This window comes from Protopterus annectens, chromosome 16.part0 (assembly GCF_019279795.1).
Source record: "Protopterus annectens isolate FY-2018-M chromosome 16.part0, PAN1.0, whole genome shotgun sequence".
Taxonomy (NCBI): domain Eukaryota; kingdom Metazoa; phylum Chordata; order Ceratodontiformes; family Protopteridae; genus Protopterus; species Protopterus annectens.
Genome location: NC_056750.1, coordinates 865,793,873 through 865,817,374, shown reverse-complemented (window position 1 = coordinate 865,817,374; position 23,502 = coordinate 865,793,873). Strand labels below are relative to the sequence as shown.

Below are 23,502 nucleotides of genomic sequence, written 5' to 3'. Positions count from 1 at the left end.
AAATATTTAAAGGCCTGGTTGGCTCCTTGTGCTCTATCATCAGATTTGGACCTCGAAGGCCTGTCTTTATCCTTGCGACGTTTGTGAACTCCGGTAGCCGGGACCGTATCCGACGACATTTTGTAGTTAAAGCAGCTACCGAAGTAATGAAAAGCAAAATCGTACCTTCGCTTAATTGTACGTTGATTGAATCTAGCACAAAACCGACAACTAGCTCCGTCGTGGTCAGGGCCTAAGCAAGGAATACAGTAAGAATGAAAATCTTTATGAGGTATTTGCTTCCCACAAGAAATACAATTATTAACTTTTTCTGACATCGGAGTGGAGCAAGAAAAAAGTTTCCCCAACGGGGTACTTAGCTTTGAGTGGAGAAGAAAGTCTTCGGACCGAAGTATATAGAAAAATATGTCAGGAGTCAGCCGACCGGCACTTGCGAACTGCTATCACTGCACGGCAAGAAAGAGTGGAGAAGATGGCGTCGGCTGTCAGCTTTGTACTCCTGGCGCTCTGACGTCAGGGAGCATGGTTGAACAGCCGACGCCGGACCCAGACTTTCGGATTCTGGCCGACCGAGGGCTGCCTGCCGGCAGGGGAGAACCCTACAGTCATGACTGCAACAGTGAAACATGATGAACATGGGGGAATGGAGGTACAGTTGTGTACACTTATCATAAATGTAGATGTTCGAGTGTATTCACTGTTGCAGTCATTACATTTGGGTTATCTGCTTGCAGTAGCCCTCAGTCGGCCTGATTAACAAAGTCTTGGGTCCTGCATCGGTTGCTGTCTTCTCTTCCATGACGTCAGGTAGTCAGGGGTATAAAACATGCAGCCGACGCCATTTTCTTTAGTTTTTCTTGCCCCCGATGTCAGGTGCCCCCAAAAAGGTAGCTAAAAAAAAAAAAAAAAAAATATATATATATACACACATATATACATACATGCATCAATATAAACGCTACCTTCATCTACAAGCAAATACACCACATAGGTTGTAGAAGATAGAGAAGGAAAGATAACCTCCAGAATGATAGGGGGATGGCGGGAGGGTAACCTGGACTGCAACAGTGAGTACACTCGAACATCTACATTTATGGTAAGTGTACACAACTGTACTATGTTCTTCGTGTTTCAATGTTGCACTCATTACATTTGGGTAGAATCCCAAAGCTATGGCTGGGAGGCTGGAGCGAAACAGCATTAGGAGCAGCTATAAGGCCCTGCAGGACTGCAGTGGCAAAGCCTGCCCTGGATTTAGAGAAGAGAGGTAAATTATAATGTTTTGTGAACGTATGAATAGAGCTCCAAGTAGCAGCTTCTAGAATGTCTCTGGTTGGGACCCCTTTGAGAAAAACCGCTGAAGTAGAGGCAGCCCTGGTGTAACAGGATCTGATTCCCTTGGGCACATTTTTACCATGGTGCAAATAGCAGAAACGAATGCAGCTGCCTATCCATTTGGAAATAGTCTGCTTTGATATAGCCTTCCCCTCTGATCCTGCAGCAAATGCTACCAGTAGTTGCTCGGACTTTCTTAGAGATTTTGTCCTTTAGTTATCTGTGTACATCCAATGAATGCAGAATCCGCTCCCCCTTGTTCTGCGGATTTGGGAAAAATGTTGGCAGGTGAATGGTCAGGTTAAAAGCCACACTGGATACCACCTTAGGCATAAAAGAAGAATTGGTCCTGAGAGCCACTGTGTCCTGGTAAAATATGATGAAAGGCTCCACTGCCACGATAGCCTGTAGTTCTGAAACCCTTCTTGCTGAAGTGACTGCCAAAAGAAAAGCTGTCTTCCAAGATAGATATTTTATATCCGCAGTAGCTGCTGGTTCAAAAGGAGGTAGGGTGAGTTTTTCCAGTACAAAATTGAGGTCCAATGCAGGAGTTGGTGCTCTCCTGGGAGGTCTTAAGTTTTTGGTCCCTCTGAGATATTGCTTAAGCAGTGGATGAGAAAAGAGGGGAGGCTCTGTGTTGTAATGAGCCGAGATGGCAGAGGCATGGATTTTTATTGAAGAAAAGGATAGGCCCTTGTCAAGCATCTCAGTTAAGTATTGTAAAATCTGAGGAATATTGGGCTTCGCTGTGTCCATTCCTTGTGCTTGGTTCCAAGCACAGAATCTCTTCCATTTATTAGCATAAGATTTTCTAGTACTAGGTCTTCTGGCTTACAAAATGACATCCATCACAAATTTACTGAGAGGTGTGGTTTGAATAATTAGTTGATTAGCCATGCTGCAAGGTTCAGAGTTTGGAGCTGAGTGTGCAGAATTTGATAGTTCTGCTGAGACAGTAGATGAGGTATTTGAGGCAAGTACCATGAAGGAAGGTGTGAAATTCCTTAGAAGTGGGTACCAGTGCTGGCGAGGCCAGTCCGGAGCAATTAGGATCATTTTTGTTTTTTCCTGTCTGACTTTTAGTAAGACCTTGGAGAATAGAGGCAGAGGGGGAAAGGCACAGACTGACAGATTTTTCCAGCTGAAGGATAGAGCATCCACTTTCCATGCTTTTTTGTTATGAGTTCTTGGGCAGAATTTGTCCAACTGATAATTTTAGGGAGAGGCAAATAGATCTATGTCTGGGCTCCCCCATTTCTGTGTTAATATGCTGAAGATTTGTGGATCCAGTTTCCATTTGTGCTGGTCCATAAGATTCTGCTTAGTTCGTCTGCCAGAGTATTTTGCTTTCCTGGCAGGGATTGAGCTTAAAGATGTATTTGGTAAGTCAAGGCTGTGTTCCACAAGGCCATGGCTAGTCAGCAAAGGGGGTAGGAATGTGTACCCCCCTGCTTGTTTATGTACCACATAACTGTGGTGTTGTCCGTCTTTATCAGTAGTTGTCTTGGATGAAGTAAGTCCTTGAAGACTGTCGGAGCATTCTGAACAGCTAGCATTTCTTTCTGGTTGATATGCAGATGCATTTGGTTTGGGCTCCATTTGCCCTGAATGCATCTCCCTGCCAGGTGGGCCCCCCAAGCATAGTCTGATGCGTCTGTAGTTCGGGTTTGGGTGGCAGGGGGTACAGTGAATGACAGTCCCTTTTTTTGGTGACATGTCTCTGCCCACCAAAAAAACTCCTGTTGTAGGCAGGGAATGAGAGGAATCATTGTTTCCAGGCTGTGACAATGCTGACTCCATAAACTTTTTAGGTACCACTGAAGTTTCCTCATATGCAGTCTCGCATACGGAATTAGTAGAATGCAGGATGCCATGAACCCCAAAGCCTGCAGAATTTGTCTTGCAGATAAATGGGTTTTTGTTGCCATTTGTTTGAAGTATGTTGTCAATTGCCTTTGTTTGTCTGGCATGAGGTTAGCCATCTGGGCAGTTGTAATGAAGCTTGCGCCCAGGAATGTAATTATTTGAGAGAGGTACCAGTTGTGATTTCTTTTTGTTTATGGTGTACCCTAGGCATGCTAGAAGCCTTTTTACAAACGCCTGATGTTGAAGAAGAGTGTCATTGTCCTCTGCTTGAATGAGGCAATCATCCAGATAAGGATAAATTTGAATGTTTCTTTTTCTGCAGAATGCAATTACTGGTGCCAGGCACGTTGTAAAGACCCAGGGCGCAGTAGATGAGCCAAAGGGCAGTGCAGAGAATTGGTAATGCAAAAAACCTGCTTTGAAGTGGAGGTATCTTCTGCATGATTCCCTTATTGGGATATGCAGGTATGCCTCTTAAGTCTAGAGTTACTAACCAAGCATTCTTGCCTAGCAGAGGTAGTAGCTGTTGTAAAGTCAGCATTTTGAATTTTGGAATGTCCAGGAACGTGTTCAAAATCGATAAGTCCAGTATTGGACGCCATGAATTGTCTTTTCTGGGTACCAGGAAAAGTCTTGAATTAAAACCTTGTCCTTTTTTGGAATAGCCCCCATATCCATGAGGGACATGACTTGTTTCTGGTCCTCTGCCCACTGGTTTTGTGGCAGATCCGGCCATCCGTTTGGAATTGGCAAAGTATGGAACTGAAATCTGTACCCCTGGGATACTACGTTTAATACCAACTTGTCCTGGGTAATTAACTGCCAATTTTGAGCATGAAGTGCTAGTTTTCCCCCAAGGGGGCTGCCAAAAGAAGTGCTTGGAGATGGTAGAGGAAAGTCATTGAGACTGCTTACTGTAGAGTTGTGCTTTGTTTCCTCCAGATTTGGAGGTGGAGGCACCCCATTGCTTTGATCTGTAAGAACCATGTGATAGAAATCTGGAGCCTTTTGAGCACCTGGGTTAGCCCTGAGTGGCTCTGTTGGACACAGGAAAGGACAAATTTTTAGTAGGCCAGTGCCTACTGAACTTGGGTGGCTGCACTTGCAAGAAATCTTTTACAGTTTGCATAGATTTAGCTTTGTCTTCCATTTTCTTTAAAACCTCTTCTGCCTTATTACCAAACAGAGTATTATGCTGCAAAGGGGAATCCAACAATTTAGCTTTAACATGCTCAGGCAGATTTTGCTCCTTGAGCCAGGCATGCCTTCTAATCACAGATCCAGTACCGGCGGCCCTACAAGAGGCCTCCAAGGAATCAAAACCGCATTGCAAAGTATGCTTTCCAACCTGTTCTGCTGAATGCAATAAATCCTGTAACTCTATTTTCCACACAATCAAAAATCAACATAATTTTCTGTTTCAGTAAGCCCATAACATGCTGTTGATATTTAAGCATATGAAACTGGCAGTTTAAAGCCCTGATTGCCAAGGTTGCAGACGTATAAACCTTCTTACCCCATCGATCCAGCACCCTGGAATCTCTATCAGAAGGGGTAGGATTTTTGGCTGTAGAAGCCTTAACATCTTTGGGACCCTGAGAAATAGTCTCAGGATCAGCAGCAGGATTTTTGAAAAGAAATTTGTGGGAGTCAGGAACCCTATAATATCTGTCTGGCTTACTAGGAGCCAGAGGCAGGGAATCAGGAGCCATGCTTGATTCCGAGAACACATCATCAACAATATCTAATAAAGGAGGTATTGCCAACGGCCTATGCTGAGGAAGAAGGAAATCCCTAAGCCTCTTTTTTGATTCAGACTCTCCCAGTGAAAATGTTCCCTTAAAGTATACAAAGTCTCTCCAAAAGAGTAATCCTTAGGAGGAGATGCAGATGGGATGGATTCCTCTGCATCAGAATCCTCATAGGATGGAATAGAATTCCTGATCAGAAGAGGAATCAGAAGAAATGGAAACCTGATCTGAAAATTCATAATCAGTGCCTTGCCTAGGCCTCTTAGCAGGGGGGGGGGGGGGGGGGGGTTGGGAACCCCTGATCAAGGTAATTAAATTCTCAGCCATTTTAATCATCTGTTTTTTAGGCATAGGGGCCTGAGCACGTGGCTCGTGAGTCGGTTTTTTAGACTGCATTTGTTTATGACCTTGTTTTTGTTGTTGGCGTCAGTTTAATGTAAAAATGTTGAGGCCTGAAAACACCCCCAGAAGCCAGTGCCTGCTCAGCGGCTCCGGACCCATCCAAGGGAGATACATCCGCAGGTTAAATACTTTGCGAATCTCACGGCATTCCGGACTCCGAATGGGTCTCGGTAGAGGCCTGCGACTCAAAGTAGCGGGTATCAGGGGCTGTGAAAGCAATTCACTGAGTACCGGCGAACTGACAACTGGCTTAGGAGAAGCTTAGTCATCGGTTTTGGACCTCGACAGTCTGTCTCTGTCTTTTTCCTTGCGTTTTTTGTGAACTCCGGCAGTCTGATTGCTAACAGACGACATTTCAGGGTAGTTAAATCTTGAACCAAAATATTTAGAGGCAAAAATATACAGACGCATAATAGTGTGTTGGTTAAATTTAGCACAAAACCAACAGCAAGGCACATTGTGATCAGGGCCTAGGCAAGGAATACAGTACAAATGAAAATCCTTATGAGGTATTTGCTTCCCACTAGTAATGCAATTATTAACTTTTACTGACATCGGTAAAGAGCAAGAAATAGTTTCCCCAACGGGGTACTTAGCTTTAGTTTGAAGACTTCGGTTCTGAAACTCGAATATGAAAATTTCAGGAGTCGGCCGACCGGCACTTGTGAACTGCTTCTGCTTCGGGCACCACATGGCAAGAAAGACTGAATAAAATGGTGTCGGCTGCATGTTTTATACTCTTGACGACCTGACGTTATGGAAGAGGAGACAGCAACCGACACAGGACCCAAGACTTTGTTATGCAGGCCGACTGAGGGCAACCTGCCAGCAGATTACCCCAAATGTAATGACTGCAACAGTGAAACACGAAGAACATCTGTCCTTGGCCTGTCCTGTCTTATCTTGAGTAATACTCTAGACAGAAGTGGCAGAGGGGGAAAGACATAGATTGAGAGATTTACCCATTGAAAAGACAGGGCATCCACTTTCCAGGCCCTGCTGTGATGATTCCTGGTGCTGAATTTGCTGAGCTGGTGGTTGCAGGGGGAGGCAAATAGATCCAGCTCTGGGGTCCCACATTTCTGAATCAGAAGGTTGAAGGTGCTTGGCTCTAATTGCCACTTGTGTGGGTATAGGAGATTTCTGCTTAAGTTGTCTGCCAATGAGTTTTGTTTGCCTGGCAGGAATTGAGCCTGCAGATGGACGCATGTCCAAGGCCGTGTTCAACAGGACCATAGCTATCTTGCAGAGTGGGTAAGAGTGGGTTCCCCCTGCTTGTTGATGTACTACATAACTGTGGTGTTGTCTGTTTTTATTAGAAGGTGTCCTGGAGAGAGTAGGGATCTAAAAGCTGTCAGCGCGTGCTGCACAGCTGGCATCTCTTTCTGGTTGATGTGCAGATGAATTTGACTTGGGCTCCAGTGGCCCTGAATGCATTTGCCGTCCATGTGTGCTCCCCAGGCATAGTCGGATGCATATGTGGTTACGGTCTAGGTGGCGTGGGGTTGAGTAAAGGGCAGTTGTGGTTGCATGCTGCTGCCCACCAAAGAAACTCTGTCCTTAGACAGAGTATGATAGGAATGATGGTTTCCAGGTCCTGAGAATGTTGGCACCAAAGACTTAAGTACCACTGAAGTTTCCTCATATGCAGTCTGGCATATGTAATTAGTAGGATGCATGAGGCCATGAACCCTAGGGCCTGCAGGATTTTCCCTGCAGAGAGGCTTGTTTTTCTGAAGTGAGGAATGCCATCTGGGATGCTGTGTCCAAGCTTGCTCCCAGGAATACAATATTTTGATTTCTTTTCGTTGATGGTGTACCCCAGGGATGTGAGAAGGTTTTTTACAAATGTCAGGTGCTGCAACAGCAATTCCTGACTGTCCGCCTGAATCAGGCAGTTGTCCAAGTACGGGTAAATTTGGATATTTCTCTGCCTGCAGTAAGCAATGGCTGGAGCCAGACATTTTGTGAATACTCTAGGAGCAGTGGATAAGCCAAAGGGAAGTGCAGAGAACTGATAATGCAGAAATCCGGCCCTGAAACGTAGACATTTCCTGCATGACTCCCTTATAGTTGGGAGGGTGGCCTAATGGTTAATGTGTTTGCCTTGCAAGCACAAGGTGTAGGGTTTGAGTCTCACAAGGGATAATTGGCTAGGCTTAAATGGCTCGCAAGGGCAGTTAGCTTAGTACTAACCTATGAACCTATAGGGGATGTGTAGATGGGCTTCTTTTCAGTCTAGGGTGACTAACCAGGCATCTTTGGCTACCATAGGTAGAAGCTGCTACAGGGTGAGCATTCTGAATTTTGTTACCACCAGGAAGGTGTTGAGAATTGAAAGATCTAGGATTGGGCACCAAAAGCCCTCTTTTCTAGGCACCAGGAAAAATCTGGAATAGAATCCTTGACCTATCTGTTCTGCCAGAACCGGCTGAATTGCCCTGATAGAGAGCAGGGATAGAACTTGGTTTTGTGCCACTGCCCAATGGTATGGAGGAAAGTCTGGGAACCCTTTTGGGGTTAGCAGAGAGTGGAAGTAAAATTTGTACCCCTGAGATACAATGTTGAGGACCCATCGGTCTTTGGTGATGGACATCCAGTTGTTTCCATAAAGGGCAAGTTTTCCTCCTAGGGGCAGAAGCAGTTAGGCAGAGGTAGGGGAGTGGAGTATAGAAGTCATTGCGAATTCTTTCAGTAAGGGGGTTGCTTAGCACTCCCTGCTTTGGAGGTGGAGGGACTCCATTGCTTAGATCTCTGCATACCCTTAGACTGTAGTCTGGGGGGCCTGTTTCCCCTGGGTCTAGTTTGAGATAGCCTGCAGGGGGCTGGAAAGGACCAGTGTTTCAATGGACACTACTGAATCTAGGAGGCTGTACTTGTAAGAATTCTTTGACTGTCTGCATAGATTTAGCTTTTTCTTCCATCTTTTTAAGAACCTCTTCTGCTTTGTTGCCAAACAGATTGTCCTTGTCCAAAGGAGCATCTCATAACTTTGATTTGACATGGTCTGGCAAGGTCTGCTCCTTAAGCCAAGCATGCCTTCTCAGTACAGAACCAGTGACTGCTGCCCTGCAAGATGCTTCTAGGGCGTCAAAGCCAAACTGCAATGTATGCTTCCTGACTTGGCTTGAAGAATGTATAAGGTCTTGTAGTTCTTTATTTTCTGCACAGTCTGTAAAGGTTGCTATTTTTTGCTTAATATTCCTAATATTTGTTATTGGTACTTCAGCATGTGAAAAGTACAGTTGTGTACACGTGTAGATGTTCGAGTGAATTCACTGTTGCAGTCATCACATTTGGGGGTTATCTGCTTGCAGTAGCCCTCAGTCGGCCTGATTAACAAAGTCTTGGGTCCTGCGTCGGTTGCTGTCCATTCTTCCGTGATGTTGGGTCATCGGGGTATAAAACATGCAGCCGACGCCATATACAAAAGTTTTTCTTGCCCCATATGTCAGGTGCCCCCCTAATGGGAAGTAATTAAGTCAATAAACATACAAGGTTATACCTCCAACAAAAAAGCAAATATACCAAAAAGCTTTTGAGGACAGTAAAGGAGAGTGGAGGTATAGCCAAAAGAAATAAGGGGGCTGGAGGGAGGGTAACCAGGACTGCAACAGTGAATACACCCGAACATCTACATTTATGGTAAGTGTACACAACTGTACTATGTTCTTCGTGTTTCACTGCTGCAGTCATCATATTTGGGTAGAGTCCCAAAGCTAAGGATGGGAGGAGGAATTTAGATAGCATTAGGACCAGCAATAAGGCCCTGGCAAGACTGCAGTGGCAAAGCCAGCTCTGGATTTAGAGAAAACTGGCAAATGCTAATGCTTGGTGAAAGTATGTACAGAACTCCAGGTGCAGCTTCTAGGATGTCCCTGGTAGGGATGCCTCTGAGAAAGGCTGTAGAGGTAGATGCAACCCTGGTTGAGTGGGGTCTGATCCCCTGGGGGATAGGTTTTCCATGGTGCTTGTAGCAGAAATGAAAACAATGGCCTATCCATTTGGAAATGGTTTGCTTTGAAACAGCCTTCTCCTATGCCCCTTCAGCAAATGCCACTAGCTGTTGTTCAGATTTGCTTTGAGGTTTAGTCCTGTCCAAGTAATATCTAAGTTGTCTGTGCACATCTAAGGAGTGCAGTATCCATTCCCCTTTGTTCTGTGGATTAGGAAAGAAGGTTGGCAAATGAATGGACTGATTAAGGGCCACACTGGATACCACTGTGGGCATGAAGGAGGGAATGGTCCTGAGGGACACCCTGTCTGCATGAAAGATGATGAAAGGCTCCACTACAATAAGGGCCTGTAATTCAGATACCCTTCTTGCTGAAGTGATTGCTAAAAGGAAAGCTGTTTTCCAAGAAAGGAATTTTAAGTCTGCAGTAGCAGCTGGCTCGAAAGGAGGAAGAGCGAGTTTCTCCAATACAAAGTTAAGGTCCCAGGCTGGAGTTGGAGCTCTCCTGGGTGGTCGTAAATTTTTGGCCCCTCTGAGGAACTGCTTGAGCAGTGGATGAGAGAAGAGGGGAGGTTCTGTGTTATAATGAACTAAAATAGCTGAGGCGTGAATTTTGATGGAGGAGAAAGACAGGACCTTGTGAAGCATCTCAATTACGTATTGTAAAATCTGAGGTAAATTGGGCATTGCTGTGCTCATCCCTTGAGATCGGTTCCAGGAACAGAATCTTTTCCATTTTTCAGCATACGATTTTCTAGTACTAGGCCTCCTTGCCTCTAAAATGATATCCATCACTGGTTTACTGAGGGATGGTAAAGGAGAGATTAGGTAATTAGCCAGGCTGCTAGATTCAGTGTTTGAAGCTGAGAGTGCAGAATCTGGTTCTCCTGCTGAGACAATAGGGTAGGAGTCTGAGGCAGGTGCCATGGGGCCAACAGTGACACAGTGTGCAAGAGGGGGTACACCAGTGTTGGCGTGGCCAGTCTGGTGCAATCAAAATCGTCCTTGGTTTGTCTCGTTTGATCTTTAGTAGTACTTTGGAAAGCAGAGGCAGAGGAGGAAAGGCATAGACTGATAGGTTCTTCCAGCTGAAGGACAGAGCATCCACTTTCCAAGCTTGTTTGTGGGGAGTCCTTGTGCAAAATGTGTCCAATTGATAGTTCTGGGGGGAGGCAAACTGGTCTATATCTGGGCTCCCCCATTTGCTTGTCAACATGCTGAAAATCCTTGGTACCAGTTTCCACTCGTGTGAGTCCATGAGGTTTCTGCTTAGTTCGTCTGTCAGTGTATTTAGTTTTCCTGGCAGGAATTGAGCTTGTAGATGCACTTGGTAGATCAGGGCTGTGTTCCACAATGCCATGGCTAGTCTGCAGAGGGGGTAAAAATGTGTACCTCCCTGCTTGTTTATGTACCACATAACAGTGGTGCTGTCCGTCTTTACCACTAATTGTCCTGGAAGAATGTGGTCCTTGAAGGCTGTCACAGCATTCCGTACAGCTAACATTTCCTTTTGATTGATATGCAAGTGCATTTGACTTGGGTTCCATTTGCCCTGAATGCACTGCCCTGCCAGGTGAGCCCCCATGCATAGTCTGATGCGTCTGCTGTTAGGGTTTGGGTGGCAGGGGGTAGTGTGAATAGTAGTTCCTTGTTTTGGTGGCAGGCCTTACTGAGTACCGGCGAACTGGCGACTGGCTTAGGAGAAGTGTAGTCGGCAGCTTTGGACCTAGGCGGCCTGTCTGTCTTTATCTTTGCATTTTTTCAGAATGTCGGTACTCGGATGGCTTACCAAAGACATATCAGGATAATTGAACTGAGCACCAAAATATTTAGAAGCGAAAATATACCGACTATGGATAGTTCGTGGTTTAAATAAGGCACAAAACCGACAGCGAGATACATCGTGGTGAGGGCCTAGGCAAGGAATACAGTACAAATGAAAATCTTTAGGAGGTATTTGCTTTTCATAAGTAATGTAATTATTTACTTTTACTGACATCGGTTTAGAGCAAGAAAAAGTTTCCCCAATGGGGTATTTAGCTTTTAGTTGAAGACTTCGAGTCTGACACTCGAAAATAAAAATTTCAGGAGTTGGCCGACCGACACTTGTGAACTGCTTCTGCTTCAGGCACAGCACGGCAAGAAAGACTGATGTAATGGTGTCGGCTGCATGTTTTATACCCCTGACGACAGGACGTCACGGAAGAAGGGACAGCAACCGACGCAGGACCCAAGACTTTGTTAATCAGGCCGACTGAAGGCTACTGCAAGCAGATAACCCCCAAACATGATGACTGCAACAGTGAAACACGAAGAACATCTGACAATTCAAAGCCCTAATAGCGAGCATTGCAGAGGTATATATTTTCTTACCCCATCTGTCCAAAGCTCTAGAATCTCTGTCTGGAGGGTTGGGATTTTTAGCTGTAGTTTCTTTGATATCTTTATGCCCCTGGGAAATGATCTCTGGGTCAGCAGTAGGATTTTTGAAATTTGTTAGAGTCAGGTACTCTGAAGTACCTGTCTGGTTTCCTAGGAGCAGGGGGTGAAGTATCAGGAGTAAGACTGGATTCCATAAAGACATCATCCACAACCTCCAGGACTGGGGGTACTGTTAACAGCCTGTGCTGTGGCAAATCTAGAAATTCTTTGAGTCTCTTTTTGGATGGAGGATAGTCTTGGCATTCCTAATGGAAATGCTCTCTTAAAGTTTGTAAGGTTTCACAAAAAGAAAAGTCCTCTGGAGAAGAGGCAGAGGGAATGGATTCCTCTGCATCTGAATCCTCACAAGCAGATAAGGGCATGTCTTCATAATCAGAAACCTCAGAGTCGTCGGACTCTTGGTCTGTTGAAGCCGCTGGGACTGTTCTCTTTCGCTTAGCAGGGGAAGGCTGACTTCCCCTAATCAGAATAATAAGGTATTCTGCCTTTTTAAGCATTTGACGTTGTGGCAAGGGAGAAGGTGCATGCGCTTTGGTCGTCTGTTTTCTAGGCATAGTGCGTACTCTTGGCCTTAGAAACTCAGTGGTTTTAGACAGAAATGAAGATGCGAAAGAAGTCATCTGTTTGTGTCGAACATCGGTAGTGTGAAGAACTTCCTCAGAAGCCGGTGCCTGCTCAGTGGCTCTGGACCCATCCAAGGTAGGGACATCTGCAGGTTCCATAGTCGAAGAAGAGTCTCGCGGCATACCGGACTCCAAACGGGTCTCGGTAGAGGCCTATGAATCCAATGAAGTGGGCATCAGGGGCTGCAAAAGCTCCTCACTGAGTACCGGCGAACTGGTGACTAGCTTAATGGAAGTGTCGTCGGCAGCTTTGGACCTGTGCAGTCTGCCTCTGTCTTTATCCTTATGTTTTTTCGGAAGATGTGATGTTGGATGGCTTACCGAAGCTATATCAGAATTCGAGAACTGAGTGCGAAAATATCTAGCTACAATAAGGGCCCGATGATGTGCAGTTCTGGCATTGAACAAATCACAAAACTGAAAACGAGGGACGTCGTCTGGGTCTAAGCAAGTGACCCAGTAAGAATGAAAGTCTCAGTGTGGTATTTGCTTTCCACAGGCGAGACAATTGTTAACTTTTAATGACATTGGTTAGAGCAAGAAAAAAGGATCCCCAACGGGGTACTTAGCTTTAGAAGACTTCAGCTTCAATTCGGAAAACAAAAACTCAGGTAGTGGCTGACCGGCACTCGTGCGGACTGCTTCTGCTTCGGGCTTCTCGGCAAGAAAGACTGATGTAATGGTGTTGGCTGCCTTACTTTATACTACTGACGACCTGACGTCAGTCCTGAAGCAACTGACGCAGAAATACTAAGCCTCTGGTATTCGGGTCGACTGAGGACTACCCTGGCAGGGATAACTCAAATGTGATGACTGCAACAGTGAAACACGAAGAACATCCATCATACGGGGCATTGGTACAAAAACGCCTTAAAGGGCTCCGAGAACTGACACAGCCGGAGCCAGGCATGACGCCTGATGGCAATACCTGTCCCTGCCACCCTTGTGGCACCCTCGGTGGCATGAGAGAGCAGTCGCATGACATATATGTAACCGCTTTAAGAGTGGCCATTCGAGCGAACATCTTCTTGTCCTCCACCAACATGGACTCTGGGGTCAACTCTGTGACTTCCTTCACAAGGTCTCATTGAAGTTGAATGATGTGCACTCCCTCACCGTGAAGGTCGGAGGAGCATACACTCGCTTCCCAAAATGGTCCATCGCCCTCGATTCCCAATAAGGATGAACCGTGGAGCTCTCCTGAGCAAGCTCCTTCTTAGTGGCTGCTGCCACCGTCATCTCATCTACAGGGTACCCCTTGTTCCAGTGCATTCTGTCTGACAAGGGGGCTCAATACTTTGTTGGGGCACTTGGGGATGGGCTTGCCGGTGTCCAGTTCCTTCCATGAACCTAGATGTTATGAAATCCAATAAAGAATCTACAGGAGGGGACAGCCCAAGACGTAGATGGGCCGAGCCGAATACATCCAGGAACACAGACTCGTCCGAGGTTGGTTTTGGGGCAGACCCTCCTCCTCTGGCAGAGGAGCTCCATGAGGTCTCCAAACGAGACATCCTTGGGGGGTGACCATGGGAAATCTTTCCCTTCCTTCAAGTTTGTGTCTTCAGTGAGGGACTCTGGTGGAGAGTCCACGTGCCTCCTCTTCCACGTCCATTGATGAGGCACCTCCTCAGTGGGACTCTCTGGGCAGGACTCGCAAACCTCTTGCTGTTCCCTCGGGGGAACTTCCTGAGGTATCACGACCATGGGTTATCCCTGAGACATCAAGACAGTCGGAACTGCACTCAGAGCCGGAGGGGGCCTGGATGGAGTCCGAGGATGAGATGGTCAGAGGTCAAGAAACAGCGAGAACCCTCTCTCCACCAGGTCAAAGGCTGAGGGGGAAACGAACCTCCTGGGAACTACTGGCAGGGGCTGTTCCCCCGACTAGACAGGGGAGTCTGGCAGAGACGCCGTAGGGAATGTTCCACTCCAAAGCACTCGTAGCCAAAAACACCCCCTAGGATCCGGCCCCGAGGGTACGGCTCCAAGAGCTCAGATCCGACCCAGTCGGATCCGACAAGCTCAAAGCAACAGCAAGCGTTGAGGTACATGGGACAGTCTGTGCCTACTCCTCGACCCCGAGGGTCCTCGGATCCAAAAACTCAAAAACTGCCAGTCGGATCGGAGAAGTTACTGGATGGAAAAAAGGTTGCAAGGAGTCCCCTCTGGAGGGAGAGGATACCGGCAAGACCCCCATCTGGATCTGAGTTCGGACAAACCTCTGCATCATCTTGTCCATCTCCGCCTCGCTAAGGCTCCGGGTGGAGCGGGATGACATCACCGGAACTGGTCGGGAAAGCTGGTGGGGAGAGGACCTAGCAGGGGACCGGCTACATGGTTCCTAGGGCTTGGGGGAGAACGTCGGAGAACGGAGCCGAGGAGACCCAGGCCTAAACGGAGGCCTCACTTTGGGTGGCGGACCTGCCTGCGATGAGCAAACGGGGGACTGCTTCCGAGGCCTGTCTTTTTTAGTCTTATCCCCTTCCCCGGACCTCTTGGCGGGAGTTTGGGTCCCAGAGGCTGGGGAAGAGGAGGAAGACGCAGCAGCCGCTGCTCCCTCAGCGGGGGAAGAAAGGACTGCTGTGCCCGAAAAGAAAAGCAAGCCTTTAAGGCTAAGTTTGTCCCGCCTGTCCTTAAGTACTCTGGGGTTGAACCCAGCACAAACAGAACAGGGGGACTTAAGGTTGTCTGCACCCAGGCATACCATGCTCAGAGTGTGGCCATCCACTACAGAGAGCTTATGGCCACACTCTGTGCATTTTCTGAAACCTGCTTTTGGGGAGTCTGCCATCCCCGCACCAGGCCCAGACGCACGCGCGCGCACACACACACACACACACACACACACACACACACACACACACACACACACACACACACACACACACACTAAAGTGCAAACAGTAAAGATGAGAAAAACTTTTTTTTTTCATGTCAGATCCGATGTGGATCCAAAACCCATAGGTTGAAGACCAAATGAAGTAAACTACTTAAGATCTAGTGTTGTCTCATCCAGAAGGGGGCCACTAGGATCATGTTGGGTCTGTCTGCCATGATTACTGTCAGTACCCTGGGATCAGAGTTAAGGGTGGGAATTGTGTTTAAGCAGGAGGGGGCTGAAGCTAGCAGGGAAATGTAAGTCTTTTGAAGTTGGGGCAACTACAGCGTGCTTCAAGAATATCAAATGCTCATTAAGTCAAAATACTGGGAAAACTGACACTCATTCTTGCTAAAAAGTCTGCAAAAGAAATGCCCGAACTTAAAAACTGGATGCCCACAACTGTATCTGCCTCATACACTTAAGACGTACACTTTTTTAGTGGCACAGCATCCCACTCCTACATGAGAAAACAAGATCCACATGCACAACAGACTGTTACTGCATATCCCACCAGTGCGCTGTGAAGACCAGTGACAGAGGACATCACCACAGCGCGCTCTCACTGTGAAGATCAGTGAGAGAGCACATCCTCACAGTGCACACTCAATGTGAAGACCAGTGACGGAGCACATCCCCACAGTGCGCTCTCACTGTCAAGATCAGTGACAGAGCACATCCCCACAGTGGGTCTATTTCACGTTGTCGAAGGCCAACAATATCGAAGCTGATATTGTCGGCAACAGATTAGCGAAAGCAAAAAAACATCGAACATTTAAACGGAAATCTCAGTACGGGTAAATTTCTGTTTAGTACAATGTAGTGCGGTCTCGGAGGGTATATTTAAGTAGGGGGGATTGTGGGGGGGCACAGACCCCCACATGGGGGTGCAGGGGGTAAGTTTTTATTTATTTTTGTTTTTAGGCATTTTTTTTTATCTGACGATGTTTCAGAATTCGATGATATGGTGTCGACCATATCAGATTCGATATTCTGAAACTTCGATAAGATAATATAGATGCTCCACAATGCACTCTCACTGCGAAGACCAGTGATAGACAGCCGCTGTTGCCAAAGAATGCAACAACAGGCTATAATTCTGTCATAAAAACAAGTTGAAGCAACTAACTCCAAAGGACTATCATTTCTGAACAGCAAATTACTGCTCTAAGAACATGATTAAATCTTCCAGTTATCTGATGTCCAGACATATACCCCTCTGGAGTACGAGAATCTCACCTTCAACAAGACCAGCAAACTGAAGGGGTCCTCCAGACAGTAAGCTGTATCTGTGCTGTGGGAGTATGTTTTACAAAATGTATGCATAAGCAGAAGCTCATACAGGATATTAATATGGCATGACTAATCCATCGTTATTTCGAGCAAGGAAATATTGCCACAAGTGAGTTTAGAAAAACACTAGCTCAACAAAAGACATCAAGCTGCACTCATTTCTAACAGTTATCAAATTTACACATCCATTTGAGAACAACCAACTTTAACAATGTCATGACTTGATTTATTTCAGTGCACTAAATCTTGTCCGCACACAGCACCTTACCCATACATATCAGAGGCTGCTCGTTTCACTCCACCTTTCCCTCGGTTAGGCTTTGGCTCAGCAGCGAGGTTTATATCTGTGTGGGACACAAAGAAAATTATCAGACATTAAACCTTCTTCAAGTGTAAGCTGAACAAAACATACATAATATGTCTGTGGTGGGGGGGTGACATCTGAAATAGACACAGTGCAAAGACAGAGGTAATTCAAAGGAGGCACAATGGCTATGTTAAGAATTTAGCTTAACAGTAGTTTATCAAAGGATCACACAAAAACTCAAGTACCATACATCACGCGTCTGTGGAACACATCACAGTACTAAAGGTTGTTGTACAGTAACGCATTTACAATACAAGGTGGCCATACTGCCGCTCTTCAGTCAGACATTAATGGTGTTAAAGGAAAGTTGTGTAAAATCTTACCATAAAGTACAGTTGTGCACCTACCATAAATGTAGATGTTTGAGTGTATTCACTGTTGCAGTCATTACACTTGGGTTATCCTGCTGGCAGGCTACCCACAGTCAGCCTGAGTTCCAAAGTCTAGGTCTGGCGTCGGTTGCTGTCGCCTCTTCCCTGACGTCAGTGTGCCAGGGGTATACAAGATGCAACCGATGCCATTTTCTTCAGTTTTTCTTGCCCCAGATGTCAGGTGCCCCCAAATTGGTAGGCTGAAAAAAAATTATGCCAAAAAACAAGCATGTAGTAAAATAAACATTTCCTTCATCTACAAGCAAATACACCACATCGGTTGTATAGACTTGAGAAGTACAGTAAAGACCCAGTAAAGAAAAGGGGGATGGTGGGTGGGTAACCTGGACTGCAACAGTGAATACACTCGAACATCTACATTTATAGGTTCATAGGTTCATACTAGGCTATCTGCCCTAGGGCATTTATAAGCCTAGCCAGAGTGTGTTTGGCTTTCGCCACCCATTTTAAATTAATTTTGCTATGCCCTTTTTCGAGGTTAGTATACTGTGCCTCTGTCTAACAGTGACACAGAAGTGATACCCAGGGTAAACCTACGATCTCCCATCCACTCATTAAGATTCATCTTGAAGAGAGTCAATGAGGGACTCTGCCTAACCCGGACTAGGATTTTATTCCAGAGTGAACGGAGCCTCTGGGTTATGAATCTGTCCCTCCAGCATGTCCTATTTATTTCAGTGCTGAGGTTCAAGTCTCTCGAGCACGTAGCTCGATGGGATTTGGATTTTCTGAGGTGCAGCATGTCCATTAATTTCGGGTTGGACATGGCTTTATACGTCAGGCACAGATTGCCTCTGAGCAGGCAGTATGCCACTGACTAGAGCTGGAGTTTCTTTAACCAGGCAGCATATGGCATCTGTTTGAGCCCTTTGATCCTCTTGGTGAGGTACTTTTGGGGTCTTTCCAGTTGTTGCAGGTGTCTGGTAAGGTACATACCAAAAGGGGCATTGTACTCAATTATGGGCCTGATGAGGGATGAGTAAAGAGGCACAATGACCTCCCCTGATCTAGATGTGAATCCCTTCATGATTAGGTGGGCTATATAAAATGTTTTTCTAACCACTTTGGCCACGTGGTTGTCAAAAGAGAGATTGCTATCAACTTGGTTCCCCAGGTCCCTAATGACTTCTTCTGTACTTAATGGATTACCACCTATGTGGTAATTTGTGGGCACTTTGTTTTTGCCAAAGGGGATGACTATACATTTTTTGGCGTTTAGCTTGAGGCCAAGCTCTGGCACCAGTTGTCTGTTTCTATGAGGCCCTTTTGGAGGATGCTTGTGTCGGCTGGAGAGTCGATTATGGCGTCCAGTTTGCAGTCATCTGCGAACTTGGTCAGCCACAGTCCTTCCGTGTTGGCCTGTACCTCTGAGAAATATATACCGAACAAGAGAGGTCCCAGGACTGAGCCTTGTGGGACGCCACTTGTAACTGGTTTGGAGTCTGACATGGCTCTAGCAATTCTAACCATGTGGGTTCTGTCCTTGAGCCAGTTTACAACCCATCTAGTGACATAGGGGTTTATATTTAAGCTGGTGAGCCTATCTATAATTCCAGAGTGGGGTATTGTATCAAAGGCTCTTGCGAGGTCCAGTTAGGCTGTGTGGACCACCTTCCCCTCGTCAATGGTCTTGGTGACTGTTTCAAAGAAATCAACCAGGTTTAACAGGCAGGATCTGCCCTTAACAACGCCGAACTGGGTAGGATCCAGTGTCTGTTGGTCCCCAATATCTTTATTTATGAGGTCCATGATGATCCTTTCCATAGCTTTGCAGACCAAGCTAGTCAGGCTTATGGGGCGATAGTTTCCAGGATCCGTTGAGGCACCACCTTTGGGGAGAGGGACCACTGTTGCTGTATGCCACTCTTTGGGTACATATCCTGTAGTAAGGCTGAGATTGAACAGTAGTTTTACGTTTGGGTTTAGCTCTTCTTGGAGTTCATGTAGGATGCAGCCAGGCATACCGTCTGGTCCCATTGATGCTGTGTTTTTTGCTTTGGGTGGGCGGCTTTTACCTGAGCATCTGAGATGTCAGGGGGGGCAGCACTCTGCTGGGATAGATATTTGCCCTTTTGGTGAGGAAGGGGGGGGGGCGGAGAAGTTTGCGCTGAACCTGTCAGCTAGGATGTTGGCAATGTCTGTGGGTTCGATGTATTTTTTGTCATTTTGGACTAATTCTAAGCATATCTGGGAATTCCCACCCAGGTTCCTAACATAACTAAAGAAAGCCGTGTGATTATCCTTAGTGTCCTGTGCAATTTTTCTCTCGAAGCTGGCCTTAGACGATTTTATGAGTGCCCGTAGTTTTTTGCTAATACTGATCAGAAATACCTTCCCTTTTTGGGATTTTGCTCTATCATGTAGTAGCTTCCTCCTTCTATTGTATAGTTTGTTTATGGCTGGGGTCCACCAGACCCCAGCCATAAATAAACGTCTGCCTTTGGAGGATTGGGTCTTGGTGTTATTTGGGATTGCATGATCCATGCATTCCTGAAGGTGTTCATAGAATGCATTTATAAAGGATTCTGCGGTCTGGGCCGTATTTTCCACAGGCCCGGGGGCTTTGAAGGATACCACCTCGGTTTTGAGGAGTGTGAAATTTGCTTTAGAGAAGTTTTTCACTGTGGTTTTCTGGGCAGGGGGTGGGGTCGGGATGTGAATATACAGTGAGATTAGTTTATGGTCTGATCTTACCAGTGAGGGATACACTTCTGGTCTGGAGCATAGAGTCCCCATGTTGGTGATGATCAGGTCCAGTATGTATTTCCCTCTTGTGGGAGTGGTAACAAGTTGTTCCATAGCATTTGAGTTTATGAATTCCACGAACCTTTGGGCTAGGGTGTTGGAGCTAGAGTAATGCTCCCAGTCTATGTTTGGGTAGTTGAAGTCGCCCAATATAATGGTGTTTGGAGAGACCTTCATATTTTCCAGTGTTCTCAGGAAGGTCAAGTGGGGTTCCTGTGTTTGGAAGGGTGGTCTGTAGCAGGCTATAAACTGGAAGGCAGTTTTACCCACTGTTAGTTGCACATGGATAGTCTCTGATGCTTCGTGCTGTACCACCAACCTGGAGGTGTGGGTATCTTTGACAAATATTGATACTCCCCCTCCTTTTGTGGTTCGGTCCAAGTTTTGGGGCCGAAAAGCATGGTATGAGGTATAACCTGGTAGTGCTGGGGTGCTCTCGGGAGCCTTGAACCAGGTTTCTGTTACTGCACAGATATTGATGTTCTCCATGCTAAGGAGAGTTTCGAGTGCGTGCATCTTGAGGTTTAGACTTCTGGCGTTGAGTAGCATTACTCTTAGTTTCTTATCCCTTGTGATACCTATGGAGGTGGGTTTGTCTTTGAGCCTTGCCTAAAAAGGCACTATGGGGAAGCAAGAGCCTTTGCCAATATCCGAAAGCCCAGGGTGACAGGTGCAAACCGTCCCTAGCGAAGCATCGTGGCTTGTCGAGCATGTCATCCCAGGCTGACAGGCATTGGATCCCCTTTGAATGACACCAATACTTAAGCCAATTGTTGAAATTGATCATCTTGTCTTCATATTGTGGCATCATTCTTGGTGAGGGTAAGATGCTACTCAAGGTCAGGGTCATACTGGCCTGGGCTACATGCTCAGAGAGCTCCTCTATGTTTCTTTTCATGTAGTCCAGGGAGGTACGTCTCAGGTCATTCAGACCAGCATGGACAATGACATATTTGTACTTGCCTTGGAGTGACCTGAGTGCTTGTGTTGTGGCGGATCCTAGCGCCCGATAGGCAGCTCACCGTGACCTTCGCCTTGTTCAGCCTGGTGAGCGGGACGTCAGTGTGCCTGACGATCGAGTCACCTATTACAAGTGTATCAGGTGTGTTGTTTAGCCTTAAGGGCTGTGACTGTTCGGCACACTGGCTTTGTGAGCTATGTGTTGCACGTGTTTTGTTTTGGGGTAGCGGTTGTTTGGGTGTCTGCTTTGGAGGTCTCTGCTGCTTAGGCAGATTTTTATTTAGCGCCTCCGAGTATGTTTTTGTGTTTATGTGTTTGGTTTGCTGTCGTGGTAGGTCTATGTGAGACTGGAATTGTAGTGAGTGTGGTTTCCTTCTCCTCCTGACTGATTACGCCAGTACTGAATTGAGAGAGCTTAGCCTCCAGTTTGGCTATATGGTTGCATCTCTCACATGTGTTGGGAATTGTTGGGAGGAGGAGAGGGTTGTCTGTGTACATGAGGCAGTTGTAACTCAGCCAGCTTTAACAGATATACGGATGCTCACCACTCACCCTGCTGTAGCAGATGTACGGATGCCCACCACTCAGCCAGCTGTAACAGATGTCTGGATACTCACCACTCACCCTGCTGTAGCAGATGTACGGATACTCGCCACTCACCCTGCTGTAGCAGATGCACGGATACTCACCACTCACCCTGCTGTAACAGATGTCTGGATACTCACCACTCACCCTGCTGTAGCAGATGTACGGATACTCGCCACTCACCCTGCTGTAGCAGATGTACGGATGCTCACCACTCAGCCAGCTGTAACAGATGTACGGATACTCGCCACTCAGCCAGCTGTAACAGATGTACGGATGCTCACCACTCACCCTGCTGTAACAGATGTACGGATGCTCACCACTCACCCTGCTGTAGCACATGTACGGATGCTCACCACTCACCCTGCTGTAGCAGATGTACGGATGCTCACCACTCACCCTGCTGTAGCAGATGTACGGATACTCGCCACTCACCCTGCTGTAACAGATGTACGGATGCTCACCACTCACCCTGCTGTAGCAGATGTACGGATGCTCACCACTCACCCTGCTGTAGCAGATGTACGGATGCTCACCACTCACCCTGCTGTAGCACATGTACGGATGCTCACCACTCACCCTGCTGTAGCACATGTACGGATGCTCACCACTCACCCTGCTGTAGCAGATGTACGGATGCTCACCACTCACCCTGCTGTAGCAGATGTACGGATACTCGCCACTCACCCTGCTGTAACAGATGTACGGATGCTCACCACTCACCCTGCTGTAACAGATGTACGGATGCTCACCACTCACCCTGCTGTAGCACATGTACGGATGCTCACCACTCACCCTGCTGTAGCAGATGTACGGATGCTCACCACTCACCCTGCTGTAGCAGATGTACGGATGCTCACCACTCACCCTGCTGTAGCAGATGTACGGATACTCGCCACTCACCCTGCTGTAACAGATGTACGGATGCTCACCACTCACCCTGCTGTAGCAGATGTACGGATGCTCACCACTCACCCTGCTGTAGCAGATGTACGGATGCTCACCACTCACCCTGCTGTAACAGATGTACGGATGCTCACCACTCACCCTGCTGTAGCAGATGTATGGATGCTCACCACTCACCCTGCTGTAGCAGATGTACGGATACTCGCCACTCAGCCAGCTGTAGCAGATGTACGGATACTCGCCACTCAGCCAGCTGTAGCAGATGTACGGATACTCGCCACTCAGCCAGCTGTAACAGATGTCTGGATACTCGCCACTCACCCAGCTGTAACAGATGTACGGATGCTCGCCACTCACCCTGCTGTAGCAGATGTACGGATACTCGCTACTCACCCTGCTGTAGCAGATGTACGGATACTCGCCACTCACCCTGCTGTAACAGATGTCTGGATACTCGCCACTCAGCCAGCTGTAACAGATGTCTGGATACTCGCCACAGCAGATAATGTAAAGGAGCCTTTTCACCTGGGTATTCTTTTGAGTACTCACTCTCAGTGATTACGACATTCACACTGTCACAGTGCTGCAGCATTTGTCCTGCCCTCCTTTATAATATGCCAGTGTCTCGTTACTTCAGAATACTCAAAGTCTGCCCCAATATGAATATGGGAAACAAACCTACAGGCAAGAACACAAAAGTACATTTGTGTAGGTACTTACAATAAATATACATTTTTGAGATTCTTCACTTTTGCACTAATTACTCTTGGGATATTTTGTTCTGGAGAAGCCTGAAGCCAGTTTAAATACCAGAGACTTTTTTCCTTCCCAAGGCCAGATGGACACTCTCCTTTCCAACATAATGGTATTGCAGGAAAAAGGTTGCAGACAGTACCACTTCTGGGTCATTTTTGCTCCTGACCAGAGTTCACCTCTGTCTCCCAGGAAGCCAGGAGCACAACCTGCCCAGCAGTGATTCCAGAACAGCTTGGGATTAAC

The 23,502-nt window shown here is 46.8% G+C and overlaps 1 protein-coding gene across 2 annotated transcripts in view; it reads right to left on the bottom strand.

Annotated features, from left to right (window-relative positions):
• HNRNPC (heterogeneous nuclear ribonucleoprotein C) overlaps window positions 1-23,502 on the bottom strand; it is a 1,329,577-nt gene that overhangs the window by 739,266 nt on the left and 566,809 nt on the right. For both annotated transcript variants that reach the window (XM_044058018.1, XM_044058019.1), the window contains exon 4: window positions 16,817-16,892. In XM_044058018.1, coding sequence (XP_043913953.1) covers window positions 16,817-16,892 — 76 coding nt within the window. The remainder of the gene's footprint in view (window positions 1-16,816; window positions 16,893-23,502) is intronic.